The sequence below is a fragment of the Phaethon lepturus genome, unplaced genomic scaffold (genome assembly GCF_000687285.1).
Source record: "Phaethon lepturus isolate BGI_N335 unplaced genomic scaffold, ASM68728v1 scaffold11179, whole genome shotgun sequence".
Taxonomy (NCBI): Eukaryota; Metazoa; Chordata; class Aves; order Phaethontiformes; family Phaethontidae; genus Phaethon; species Phaethon lepturus.
Genome location: NW_010565562.1, coordinates 26,529 through 40,788, shown reverse-complemented (window position 1 = coordinate 40,788; position 14,260 = coordinate 26,529). Strand labels below are relative to the sequence as shown.

Here is a 14,260-nt window from a genome sequence, read left to right as displayed (position 1 = left end):
TGTTCCAGCTGTGTGTGGTGCTTCTGGTTCTTCCCAAGAAGAACGGCAGCTTCTTTCTGCAAAAGAGCAGGATGCTCCTGTGTGCCTGGTTGCGAATCCCTGACATCTTCCCCCTCTGCATTCGGCTTCTCTTCTACCTTAACACTCACAGTTATTTAATGAAAACACTTGTCCTGCTAACAGAAATGAGAATAAACCAAGGCCGGTCAAGGCAGTAAGTAAGCAAGAGAGATTCTAGGAGGACCTCACTTTTTTTTTGTAGTATTTGTATTATTACAGATGCGAATTTATGGGATGTGCCTAAGAGTGTTTCTTCTCTTGTTATTTAAGGCCAGGTTTTAAAATGTTAGTATCTTATTTTTTATTTATTTTTTTAAATCGGAGACATAAAATTGAAGGAAAATGGCCAACCTGCTGGGTGCACAAGGCTTTTGCTAGCTCTACTTGGAAGTTTTTCTCAGCAGGTTCATCAGTTGTGTTCTGGCCATTTTCCATGAAATGAACTTTGCCCACAGCTGACAAGTACAGATATACCGAGCCTGGCCCAGGCAATCAGCACTTTGACTATTTGGAAAAAAACTCTTAAATGTAAATGTTCTGTTTGGATTACAGTTTATTTAAATTCTCATCTTTTAAGAATATTAAATATCGTTACTTAAAAACTCTTCTTTTTGTAAACACCTATTATTAATGCAAGTGTAGAAAACAAAGTAGGGCAGGAGCTTCCTGGCATCATCCCAGCCTCTTGTTATTTTGACCTTTCTGCTTTCTCCTCCTAAAGGATGCTGAATAATTTGTATATATTCTATATGAACATTCAGTGAACATACAAATTATTTGGCTTCGTGTTTCAGCAAAGATGCCAAAATAGGAGAAGACAGATTTTCTGTGTACTCTTGCTGTAAAAACAATGTAAAAATTCCCCTAGAGATTCACTTTAAGATAATTTCAGAAAGTGGTGAGGCCATAATTCTTTCTGTGGTGATCCTTTAGCTTTTTTTTGTTGTAATGTGCCAAGAGTTTAGCCTTAATATGTGTTGTTTAATGACTTGTTGTTTGTATTTAAACTCATGGACCAGTTCAGCTCCCTAAAAAAGACTTTGCTGATGGGTATCCTCAGACACCCTGGGATACCCTCATGCTTTGTCACCACAGTCTGATGGCTTCTAAAAAAAAATATTTTTTTTTTCCTTTTGTGCAGGCATACTGTTGTAAGTGGAGCAGGTAGCTGTGCTTATAGTTGGGATCACCTTATGTTTTCTATTATAAGCAACAGGGAAAATGTTCTATCGTTCTATTACACTGTCATCTTTGAGCTGATGTTTTCCATGCCACATGTTTGGCACAGCTGGAAAGTTCAGCTAAAATAACTTAGCTGTCTCTCAGGATGAGACTACTGAAAATGCACAGTTTTATCCCTGTTTAAAAAAATCAAAATAATTTTTAAAATAGTCCCCGACCCTATTTTGCTGAGATTCTTGAATTCTTTGGGGCAGTGGCTGGGAATCATGAGCCTGTGTTACTGCGGCAGCCTGCTGTGGCTCCTGCTGTTCTGTGAAATCCCATGGCTCGGTCTGATGTTCCACTGGGGCTGGTTAGACCCTGGGCACGGTCTGTCCTACCAGGCCACCCCTGCCCTGCCTGTGCTGGTCAGGTGCCCTCCCGGTACCGTTAGTTGGGATGCAGCGGCATCTCCAGGGATGTAGGTATAAAATGGGATTTTCCCTTCATCTGCTTTCCCGCAAGGAGATTGGGGTATGAACTGAGCAGGGAATCTCTCCCGGACCCTCAGGAACCCCTTCTCCGCCTGCCAGCCACCTGGGCAACGTGAAGGAGCACCAGGCTGGTCTGGCGTGTGGCAAGAGAGCAAAGCAGCAGTTGAAGGGTGATGGGTACTGGGGACAGCAGAGAAAGGGAAGGGTTTACAACCAGCAGGGAACTCCTCAAACACTTGCAGGTTTGCTAGGTGTAAATAATTCAGGTGCCCTATAAGAGGGTGAGTTTTTTCTCCTCTGTCAGCTGACCTAGAATACAATAGCTTACTGGAGCTTGTAGTTGCACTTAGAGGACTGTGCCCTGGGTTTAATTGCTGCATTTGGTGGAGTTTTTCTTAAGGTGGGTGTGGGGGTTTTTTTGTAAACATATTAAGTTGCCCTTTAAGACTTTTTAAAGAGCTTTATGGTTATAAGATCCAAGCTGCCAGAAGTTAAGAAAAGCAAAAATATAACAGTTGCATTTTCAACATTGAGTTCTCCTGTACAGATGTTCTCCTTAATTACATAATTACATCCTGGCTCTTTTAGAACACAGCTGTCTATCCAGTGGAGAGGAAAGACTGAGATTTAGACTGATTTCTGTAATGCAAGACATTCAGCCTTGGTATGAGTAGTTGCAGAAGCTGTAGAACATGTGGTGGATATGAGAGAGGAAAGGAGAGGAGAAAGAATGGTCTCCTGATTACAGACACTGAGGATTCCTCTTGAGGAGGTGGTTTAGCCTTTGACTGGCTGATGTGATGCTGGGTAAGTTATATCAGAATTTCCCAAACACGTTTAAGTCTCATAGGGCGAATATGCAGGAGAGCTGGGTGTTCAGCAGCAGCAAAGTCAATGGAGTTGTACTGTGAGCTTAACAAATGTTCTGAAAATTCAGCTTAAGGTATCTGAAGTAGAGCATCAAGAGGCGATGGAACTGTGGGCGCTCATCTTCGTCGGTTTTCTCCCCTGTGAAATGGTATAATCCATGACAAATATTGCAGAGATGCTCTAAATATTGAAGTATTGTTTGTAAAACAGATACAGTTCAATATAATATAAAAAAGTTCTTGTCAGAAAATTAGAAAGCCACTGTTCACAACAGAAATCCCAAGCAGAAGGTCTAAAGTTGCAGGGCTGTTGTCCTACTTCAGCTCTTACTAATACGTGGACTTGGACTTTCAGCCATGGTATTCTTTTAATAGATGTTATGTGAGTATGACATTTCATAAACTATGTCATAAAAATAATAGCGAAATAAAGGGGCTGGTCCCTTATGGGAGTAAAATACCCTGTAAATAATGGTGATATTATAGGACGTTCTTCTTTGGGATTTTTCTGAAACTACTTCAGATATTTTTGCATTGAAGGATTATTATTATTCATAGACAAAAAACCACAACAGAAACATAAATTATCTAAATCCATTCCTTTTATTAAAAACTTCCGTCTTTCCTAAGTTACTTCAAAACAGGAATATTTCTTCAAATTTGGCTTAAAATCCAGCTTACATTTTTAACAAAAGAGTCTGTAATACAGTCTATCCATCACCCTGTTTGCACATGGGACAAACACATCTTCTGACATACCGTATGTGAGCTATCATTTATGCTTTGACTTGTGAAGCAAAATATTAACCAGAGTTATCTTTGGGTTTTTTTCTGCAGCACATCTGACATGTTCCAAGTTTCATTTTCTTCACAGGACAATCTCTTTTTCAACAGCATTTTGTTGTCTTACAACTGTGAACTGGATTTTGCTCTCAGTTATATGGATAAAATACAGAAACACATTACAAAAAAAAAAATTCCTTTGCTTTTACAACATAGCATAAAAATAAATTTGCTCTCCAGACTCTTTAGAGCCGGTCTTGGCCTCATGCTGCCTAGTCCTGTGAATTTGAAGACTGACAGTTGATATTAGACCAGCAACACAGGAGGCCCATGTCTGTCTGTACGTTAGCTGCAGTGATGAAAGTTGTATAGGTCAAATGAAGTTTGAAATTCAGTAGGCCTATTTGTATATGTTTTTCTGCTTATTTGTAATATACGCTTGCAGGTAAGCAGGAAAGAAACTTCCTACTGACAGCCATGGGAAAGAGCACATTGCTATGTTTTAGCAAACTGGCCTGGTGCCACCCTCACATCCCCGCTGGCTTTTGTCACCACTGAGGCTGCTGCTTTTGAGCCAGTGTCTGTGGACAGGGCAGCTTCCAGTTTCGTGTGTAGCCAGGGTGCCATATAGTTATAGTCTAACACAACGTTTAAAAGTCCACAACCACTACTTGGAATTAAGTTTCCTTTCTCTTGTGGTTTTCAACCTGGTTATCAAGCCTAAAGAAACTAATCTCTGGCCAATGTAGTGAAGTATTATTAGCTCAGCTGTACCCATGAAGAAGCATAGTTAGACTTTTGCTTTAAAAAAAAAAACTCTAGTAGTACCATGTATTAAGAGGTGCTTTTGTCTCTATCATGCTTTTCTGCTCTTTGCCACTGAAAATACTGGGTAGAAAATGTGTTTAGGTTTCACACTAAGAAACATCACTAAAAGCTAAATTTAGGGGGTTTACAACATGTCAGGAGTTCTCTTGGGTGCTGTGAGACTCTTGGAAGATGAGGAATACCAACAGGGGAATGGCCCGGGAAATTACAACCATTTAAATTTAGCCGTGGTCAGTGGGAGGATATTTGGAGAGAAGAAACAAAAATTATAAAATATTGAAGTGTCATATTGCTGGATATTCCACGAGCTGCACCTCTTTTGGCAGTGGGACAAAGAGAAGATGAGGGAAAGGCTTGAGCACAATCTGCAATGTTTCTGCTTCAGGCAGAGTAAGATCTTTTCAGTGGGGCAGATAAGAGTGGAACAAAATGCTTGCTCTAGACTCTAGAGCATTTCTAGACTCTAGAAGTGAAGATAGGGAAATTCAGAACAAGTGCTGGCCATCAGAGCCGTGTACAGAGGTGGTGAGGGGTTCTCCATCGCTTTGAGAAGGTTGGGTAAATAAATTTGAAGTGTGGGCTAGTGGGTCTGGCAGTTGACCATAAATCCAGGCTGCAGGCTCTCAGCACCTCTGTTCTTGTTGCTAAAAATTCCTAGTTACTTTGATAATCAGTGCAAATGATGCAACTTCATTTATATTGCCACTTGTAGAAGAGCATTTTCTAGGCCTCCTTGTCTACTTGACCGCTGAGAAATGCAGCATCGGCTGATAAGATGATTATTTTCTAGCAGAAACACACCTTCCACATCTAATCCAGTTATACCTGAGCAGAAAGAAACCTTTCAAAAGCCTTTGCAGCTGGATCGCAGCGGTCCTGCTGTACCCTGTGTTTGTGTGGCAGTGAGTGCTTGTGGATGACGGGTATAGAAGAAACCACGTTCCAGCCTAGGTGAGGGCAGCGATCCCAGTGAACTATGTGCTCCCAGGCATGGTGAGGTCTTGTGACTGGTATGTCATCCCTTGGCTTTTTTTTTCCCTCATGCCCTTCTTCCTCTCCATTTCTGGTGTTACCAGAGTTTGAAAGAGCAATAACATCCCTTTACAACACATTCTCTCTCCAGTCTTTTCATCTTTCTTGTTGCTTTGCAGCATAGTATTGCGTACTCAGACTTTATTCAACTTTGTCTTGTGCTCAGCTGACCTTTGCAATCTCCCTGTCCCCTTGCCATCAGACTTAGAAGTCTTCCAGAGCAATGCTGCTTGTACTCCTAAATCCAGCAGTCTCACAGAGGTACAGAAGAGGCAGCACCATGTCATCAGGATGCATTACCCCTCATTTTGCCTAGTATATTAGAAGTTTTGTTATTCTGGGAGACTCAGCCTGCTTGTAGCTGTTTGTATCTTCTATTGAGGTGTCCTTCTTGGCTAAGGCTCTGAGTTTCCACGTTTTATCTTAGCGTACGTTGTGATTTGCCTTGGTAAATCTGAGAACAGGAGGTGGAAAACTGAATGGAGACAAAAATAGCTTACAACTGGCTGTCCCTATTTCCCTTCAGTATTCTGCAAATGGACAGAATGAGGAATTACAGCTGGATTGTCTTGTCCCTGTAGCTACTAGGTGAGCCCTGCCATTTTTTCATCCTTTCCTCATAACCTGTCATGTCTATACCCATTTATTCCTGGAGTGGTGTCTCCAAGGGGGGGATATTTCTGCCTCTCTCCCTGGGTGAGAGCTGTACAAGAGACTGGCTTGAAAGCCCTGGCCCATCTAAATTCTTTCTACTTTTTAAATAGTCTCCTCTAAAACCTTTAGTGGTGTCCTTTACAATCTTGAAAATACTCCAATGTTGCTTAAAAATACCGTGGCCCTCAGAGACTTGCTTTTCAGTCATGTTTTCCTGTCTGCCTCTCTGTGTTGCTAGTTTCTTTACGCTTATTCTATAAGCTCTTTCTGGCAACCCTCAGCACTGTGAACACTGATCTGTGACTGAGGCTCCAGGTGCACAGTAATACCAACAAATAAAGATGGGAATTTAACACGGGCAAACCTGATTTCCAGCCTGGACCCTGTGGTTTCCACCTTGATGCCAAGGGGTGATGAGGTACAGTGGGAACATTGCCTAAGCAGTCTTCAGACTCGCTTTCTGACTTACTGTGTTAATCAGGAAGGGAGATACTGCATCTTCAGAGGACTGCAGGCTTAGTCACTGTAGCGGAGAACAGGGGATGCCCCCAACATCAAACTGCGAGTCTGAGCTCCCGAATCTGGCAGGAAAAGCGTGCCTTCCCTCCCAGTGCCTGCTGCTCCTCGGGTGGCCGCCGGTCTCCTCCCCGCCTAAAAAGGGACAGCGTTCCCCCACGGGAAGGAATTGCTTTGGAAACCTCGCTGAACATCTGTGTCCGATCAGACCGAACATCCACACCAGGCGTAGCGGCGGCCCACGACCGAGCATCAGCAGTAGCACGGAGCCTTGGAAGGGGCTGCGCTGCCGGCGCCGCGGCTCCCCGGGGGGTTGCGTCAGGGGAGCAGCCTCCCCGGGCTTGCAGTTGTGGTGGTGCTGCGTTTTGTAGTTTGCCAGTGACAAGCTGCAGAACAAAACCACAAGGCTTGAGATGCAGCTCAAAGCTACAGGCTTTGTAGAGCCAAACCACAAGGCTGAGAATTTCAGTAATTGTAAGCCAGGAAAACAGTTTTTTGTTCTTTATCCCTATACGGGGCTTTGCCTACTGTAGAGGTGGAAGTGTGAGAGATGTCTGCTGAGACTCCACATTTCTCCCTACAATTGTTTTAGAAAATACAGAGGGAAGACACGCCAAAGTGAAAAGATTACCCCAGGTGTCCCTCGATAAGAATCTTGGGGGAATTGCCCAGAAATGTTACAGGGAAGAACACAGAGCAAATAGAAATGAGACAGAGGGGAGAAACCAGAGCAATTTCAGAGCAGTGTGATAGCTGAGGAAAATGCTTAGGGAAGTAGTCTGGACGAATGACAAGAGAAACAGCCACACAGAAGGGACCAAAGCAGACAGGTTGTATGCCCAGCTAGGGATAGGATCCACATTTATTTTGCACGGGCATTGAACTAGCTGAGAGGAGCCCCGGTATGGTCCTAGTGGTTCCCGCAGCACTGGGAAAATGGGCAGCTGGATATGTGTAGTTATCTCTTTCTGAACAGCTCAAGCCACAGAAAAGAATAAGTGGCTCAAATGTTTGTAATAGTTCTTCTTTTTCTTTTCTCTTCAATGTTTTGTGTGTGATGTAAAAGCAATATAAAACCCACTTAAATCCCAGAACTTATGTAGAATCTCATATGGAGTGTGAGTCCAAACAAAAGGCGGCTTTTTTCCACTTTAAATAGCTTGCAGACCTTTGGTTTGAATTGTTTGCAAAATTTAGGCAATGCCATATTTAGAGTTGCACGTGAAATTGTAATTGAACTTACAAATTTATTTTAGTTTCAAGGTCACACACTATTTTTCCAGGGTGTGCCTGCTTAAACCCATGATAAGATGGTTTCGCTGAATGAGTAGCTGTTCAAGATTTTTGTTTATCATCTTCATTTTTGTGCGACCTGGAGCGTGCTTAATGCAAGTGGAATCTGTGATTTTATTTTTTTTTTTTATTCCCCACCCCCACCCCACCCTCCGAACTGAAAGGCCTTTGCTTTACATGTGCCTTTAGGAAATTCCAAAGGTTTAATATTTATCCAATTTTTAATTAATTTTCACAAGGGGGCAAAACTCAGCTGACATACCAAATCCCTCAAATCCCTTGGTCAAATGGGTGTTGATCTTTGTTAACATTTATAAAGTTGATTTTTTTTTTCTAATTTTTTTTTTAAGTGATGGAATCGCTCAGTGGCTGAAAATGTCGTATTATAATAGAAAGCGATAGACCACTTTGACACCAGGCATTCTTTCTAATTCAACTATGAAGAAAGAACATGAGTATTATTTAGGATATTTTTTCCATTTAGGGTCCTGAGAGCACTTCGCCATCGTCGAAATGCGAACTTAAACTCACAGGATTCTTGCCCTTTTGCTAGTCAGCAAAAGCGTATCATGTTTGGGCAGCTTTGAGGGGCACGTGGGATCAAAACAGGATAGCAGTGGAATTTGGCTGTCTTAGACTGCGTCCTCATCGAGTTTGCTGTGTTAACGCCTTTTGTAGCAAGAGCCATTCACCAAAGTTTCACTCTTCAGGATCTGAAATTCAGCAGCTAAAGATAACCGTGGGACTGTTCCACACAGAAGCCTCTGTAAGGTGTTTAGCACCGTGTGCCGTGAGAGTTCACAGGAGCTGTGCGCGGTACACACGTAGTGTGTGAAACGCAGCAGGCATCGGCTGTGGTAGAATTCCCGTCGATAATTACAGGGGTAATCACTACTGGGCAGGGGAGGCTCCTGGGGATTTTGCAGGCAATATCAACGTTTTTGGCAGTGCTTTGAAAGCAACTGTAAAGTCACTGTTAAGCTACAAGCAACCCAAAACTGGTGTAAATAATGACTTCCAAAGCACATGCTTTTTATGTAGACTGTAATGTCTGCCTCTGTTGCTTGTCATGGAGATTGCAGGGAAGATGGCTCAATGCTGCGAGGAGGGATTCAATCAGATTACCCTGCCAAAGCTGTTGATTAGCAGATTAAAATTCCAGCCATCCTCCCTGTGCCTTGCTCTGTATTTTTAACCCAGACAGAAGTGAAACGTTAGAACGTTTAATTGTTCTGTGAGTCCTCTGAATGCAGAGCCTGTGGTTTTTTGGAGGGCAGCATGTGCTATACCCACTAACATCTGGACCAGCAGGAGCAATGATATGCAGTAACGTGGCAGAGAGGCACGAGCCCCGCTGTAGGCAGCGCAGCAGTATTCAAGGGCAGTGTTCTCCCATGTTGGCAGGGTGAAAACTTTAATTAAAAACAGTCTGTTGGGTAAACATAAAGGACATACTTAGTTATTCTCTCCCTTGTACCATGAACATGTATGACTCTTCACAATTCTTCACCTAACAAAAGAGGATAAATGTAGGATAAAGTGGAAGCACGTAGCTCACACTGAAAGTGGAGCTGTGTGGTCATTTTCAACTCTTTGAATGTTCTTAAAAGCATTTGCTATCCAAGGGTACATCCCCTTGGAGGCAGGTGGGAGTGATCACAGCACATGCTGGAATGCTTAAGCCATTAGCCAACCTGTCTGAAGTGCCAATGAGATTGAAAAGATGGCACCAGGGAGGGGCTCATTCGTGCTGAAGCCCAAGCCTCTCTGTCTTCCTCACACTTGTCATCCAGACTAGCTCAAGTGCACCCCTGCACCCTCCCACTACAACCTTACACTAGTGCCTTGTGGCAGTGACCAGGGACAGCGGGAACGGCTGCCAGTAGTGCGTTTTAATTTTATTTTTTTTTTAAGAATAATAGCAATCTACTATCTTTTGTACATAATTGTGTTTGTTGTTTTACCTCTCCTTGTTTTTTTCATATTACCAGAGTGCCTCAGATGGTTTTTGGAAGTCAGTGGCAACCCGTGTCCCAAGAGAACCTCATGAGATACGTATCCTGAATCCCTACTTCATCCAGGAGGCAGCATTCAGCTTCATCGGACTGCCTTTCAACAACGGCCTGATGGGCAGAGGGGTAGGTATAAAGCAAAGCAAGCAAAACCACAGGGAAGCACAAGAGACCAAGTAGCAGAGCAGGCTTACGCTGTTCTTATTTTTCCTTTGGGCTTCTGCTGTTGGACATTGAAGGGAAGGGACTTTGGCTCTGTTACGGTGGCAGTGCTCAGCCTCATTCAGGCCAAGGCACAATCCTGCCTTGGAACACACTTTGGATTTTGGGGGGATCATCGACGTATCAGCAGTGCCTTTAAAGCAACTGTAAAGTTTCATCCCAGGCTTATAGTAAAAGAGGGTAAAGGTTTACTTTTTGAGGCCTTTGGTGAGAAATTCTGATCTTACAGCAATGAGTTTTAGATGTAAAAGCTTACAAAAGAAAACAATGCACAACAGTTTTAGGTCATAGTTATTAAAATACCTTCATGGTCATTCTCATATCTCTCACCCTGAGTGCAGCTTTTTGGAGTGTTAGTGTGGAGTAGGTGGTGACTTGGGCTTTCTGGATTATCTCACACTGCAACGCTGTCCTCAGGACCTATTTATATTTGTTCTACCTAATATTTCAACCATTAGAGAAGGTATTACTTGGGTGGGTAAATTACTCATGTACACATGTGATGTAGTTGTTGATAGAGACCACACGTGACATTTTTGAGCACATTAGCACAGTTGACAAACCCAGAGAGAAGGACTTTTGCTGGACAAAGTCTGCTTGCTCTGTCCCTGGCATTGTCCTTCCATTGTTACCAGTACAGGAGATTTGCCATGTCACAGCATGGATTTGGACTAGACAAAATAGTGCCTCTTTTTCCATGCTCTAATTATGTTGTGAAGTCTTCAGAAATATTAGGGACGTTTGTTTTGTGCAGGTCAGTTGGGTGGGTGCCTGAGATAAGAAGTTCACTTCTTAAAATGCAGTGTACAAGATGTGCAGATTCAGCCACGTAGAATGGATCTTTTGTGAAATGCATTGCTGCATACGTATGTACAGAAGCTGTCATGGGGTTCTGGAAGCACTGGATTTTTGCTCTGTACACTGAAGGTATCTTATCCCAAATATTCCTGACAGCTAGGAAGTAACTTACGTTACCTCTCTGCATTCTCCAGAACTCACCCTTAAAACGATGTGCTCTTGATTTGTCTTCCAGAAAATCAGAACTGCTGCCCCAGTAAAGGACAGAAATCATCAGACTTTTGCCTTTATTTTCTCCAGATTTGTTTTTATTTTTAAACACGTTATTTTAATACACAAGATATTACTTAAGCTGAGAGGGGAAGAGAGAATCCGGAAATGAAAATGCTGTGAACTGAAGTTTATGAGGTTTTGATAGGTTGTTTAACACACATCCAATTGGGATATGAAGGCATCTTAATTGAAACCTGATGTTTCACTTCATGAAAGTCCATTTGAGCATCTAAAAATAGTTTATGGAGCTTTAAGACAAGCAGTCTTTCCCCATGACCCCTGCTAGACTGTGTAAATTGTAGTTCATTCCTTCAGATGGGGCAACAGGAGCTCTGCAGGTGCATCTGTGGGGCTGGAACATTACTATACCCTGTGCTGTCTGTGCAAGGACACTCTAATATAGATTCTGTCAGAGTTTAAAAACAGGGGGAGAATATTTTTATCCTGTGAGTACAAATTTTACTGCAGACATCAACTATGGACTGCTGTCATGGAGCTGCTGGGACTTCACGCTTTAGTGAGTGCTGCTGCATCAGTGCAAAGGCTCCAACAGAAGCTACTGCTGCCAGTGTAAAGAGGGAAGAAGAGTCTGAGTAGGATCCTGATGATACAAATTTGCTACAGACCTTTTTTCACGGAGAGTTTAAATGGGAAGAGTGGAAATCAGAGCGTGTAGACCAAGAATCCAACCATCATTAAAGATTTGAGAGAGATCCAGCAATACGTGTGAGGAAGCTAGAGCAAGGAGAATTGCTCCACAAGAGCCAGTGTGACCCAACAGCCACAGAGCACAGCTGGTTGGGTTCAGGGTCATGCTTTAGAGATGAGAAAAGCCTGGAAAACTTTCCTTGAGAAAGAATGAACATGGAAAAGGGAAATGCTGAGGTCTAGTAAGCAAAAGCACAGCTAACAGTATGTGTCCTGAGTTTCTCCTGGGGAACCGGGATGGGGGCAGATTGGTGCCCCCGTGCTGCAGCGTGCTGTGGTACGTTGGGCAGGCTACAGGAGGATCAAGGCTGGGGATACCTTAGTAATGCAGGCCAACACGAAATCCTCGTAAAGAGCAGTAATATTCCACTCTTCTTTAGTTCAGATGCCTAAATAAACCTCAGTGCTTCTCTTGCACACCACATATGGTAACAATGTGCTACCAATTAACTTTGTAATTTGGTGGCTTTTTCAGCAAGGTTGAGGAGAGCTAGTAAAATAGTTTGGGGCTGATCTCAAAGCGTTTTTCCCAGGATTCAATAAAGGACGAATGTAGTAACATCCTCTGCTTTGATAATATAATTTGGGCCAGATGGTTCTGGAGGATAGAAGGGGGGTACAACTCAGATGTGCATTTTGATTGCACTTGTGGCATTAGTAGCCAAAAGTCTGAGCAAGGAGCAAAACTGGTCACCCACAATAAACAGTGACTTCTCTCTGGGACCGGTAAAGCTTTTCAGGAGTTTCCTCAGTCCATTTACTGAAGTCATAAAAAGGGAGAGCTGTTTCCTACTACATGTGGACTTCTCTTTTGTTGGGATAAGCTAATGATAAAGAAGAACTTTCATTTGGGACCCTAGTAATGTCTGGGGAAAATTAAATGTTAATGCCTGAGGATGGTTTAGCACAAAAGAAACAAGCTAGTAAAGATCCCTTCTTTGATTAAAGAACCCTCTTAAAGTGTGGGTACAGGCTTGGCTGTCTCAGTAGCCAAAGGCGTATGTATGTGATTTACGTTTAGGTGGAAGTTCTGTGTACGTAGGTCTCTTGGGCTTGAAACCAGACATCACTGGTATTGCAGCTGGTAATTCAGGTATGCAATAACCTACCTTACAACTGCAGACAGCTTACTGGGGGACAAGCATGAACATCAGTTCAGAGGTGTCATTGCCTGTTGCATGTATGACACTAGAGATGGTTATTGCCATGGTGCTTTTTGCTGTGTTGTAAATAGTCCTATCCACTCAGTAGCACTAAGAGCCATTGGAGCAGTGGCTTTCTGGCTCCTCTGGGAGCCCTGAGCATGGTGTGAGGTGGCCAGGAGAACGTCTCAGATTACATTATCAGTTCTCTGAGGACTCCAGTGCAGACTGTGGTGTTTGTTTCTCTCTCTCTGCTAGTGCTGTTCATCCATGGAACTGCTTATGCTTTAACTTCTTATGAGATTAAGCTCTTCTGCCCAAAACTGTAACCCTTTGGTTTGTTCGTGTACTGGAAATGTCTGAATCTATAAACCTCTTACTAAAGAGGTAAAACATCCTCCTCTGGACTTCACCCAGCCTCAGCACCAACTTGGTGATGGAGGAGCCACGTGCAGGAGGTGCTACCAGGCTGCGTCAGGCACCTGGCCATGGATTAGCACCTCTGCAGAGTGCTGACAGCCCTCATGCACTCGGGGATTAACCTCTGATGCTGGAGTGTTAGCACGTCCTGCCCCAGGGCTTCTCTTTGCTGTTGTGTGGTTTTGCCTGTGGGCAGGCAGCCTTTCTGGAGATGCCAGTGGTGACCCTTTCCTCCTTAGGCAGTTTTTCAGCCCCCCTGGCTGGTCATAATGACCCTTTCTCCCATTAGTACTGGGTTGCCCTGGTGTCAGCAAGCTTTGTCTCCTGGGCTGTTCTTGCCCGAGTGTGACTGTGTGAAGGCCATGTCTTGGGACCTGTTGGGTCTTTATGGAGCAGAAGAGAGGTGGGGGGTGGCAGGAGCACAGAGCGGTCTGCCACTCCATCGTTTCCAGTTGCGTGCTTCTCCTTTTTTTACACTCTGACGGCATCTTCTAAGGCAGGTGGAGGGACAAGTAAAGGGCCACTGCAGCTGCAGCCAGTGAAATGTAGAGTCTTAGTGTCATTTGCTAAGCTTTGGGTTTGCAAGACAGCACATCTGCTTCATGGGCTGGACTGTTCAATCCATTGCCACTGCGGTGTGATCAGTCCACGAGCTGCTGGGGAGTGGACACTCGGACAGGCCAGTGCAGGGTAGCAGGTAAATGCGCCTCTTGGTAAATGCCCAGCCACGTGCTTCTGCGCATGACAGATGCAAAGAAACTGAAGGGAGTTTACCTTTCAGTGAGAGTAGGCCATGAACTCCCATTTAGCATAGGGTGAAGCATATACGTGGTTACCACGGAGCAGCTATCATGTAGTAAAGTAATGCCCTTCCTTGCCCTCTGTTAAATTGTTAGGTCCTTAAGAAATACCCCCTGCATTGCACAGGAATCAGCTCTACAGCAAGTGGTAAATCAGAGCTTGTGCATCAGGTTACATGTGGTCAAAGATACTTG

At 43.6% G+C, this 14,260-nt stretch overlaps 1 protein-coding gene across 1 annotated transcript in view; it reads left to right on the top strand.

The window, feature by feature from the left end:
- LOC104627116 (CMP-N-acetylneuraminate-beta-1,4-galactoside alpha-2,3-sialyltransferase-like) overlaps nucleotides 1-14,260 on the top strand; it is a 102,775-nt gene that overhangs the window by 68,567 nt on the left and 19,948 nt on the right. Inside the window, exon 9 of the mRNA XM_010295223.1 lies at nucleotides 9,682-9,828. Within this exon, the coding sequence (XP_010293525.1) occupies nucleotides 9,682-9,828 (147 nt within the window). The remainder of the gene's footprint in view (nucleotides 1-9,681; nucleotides 9,829-14,260) is intronic.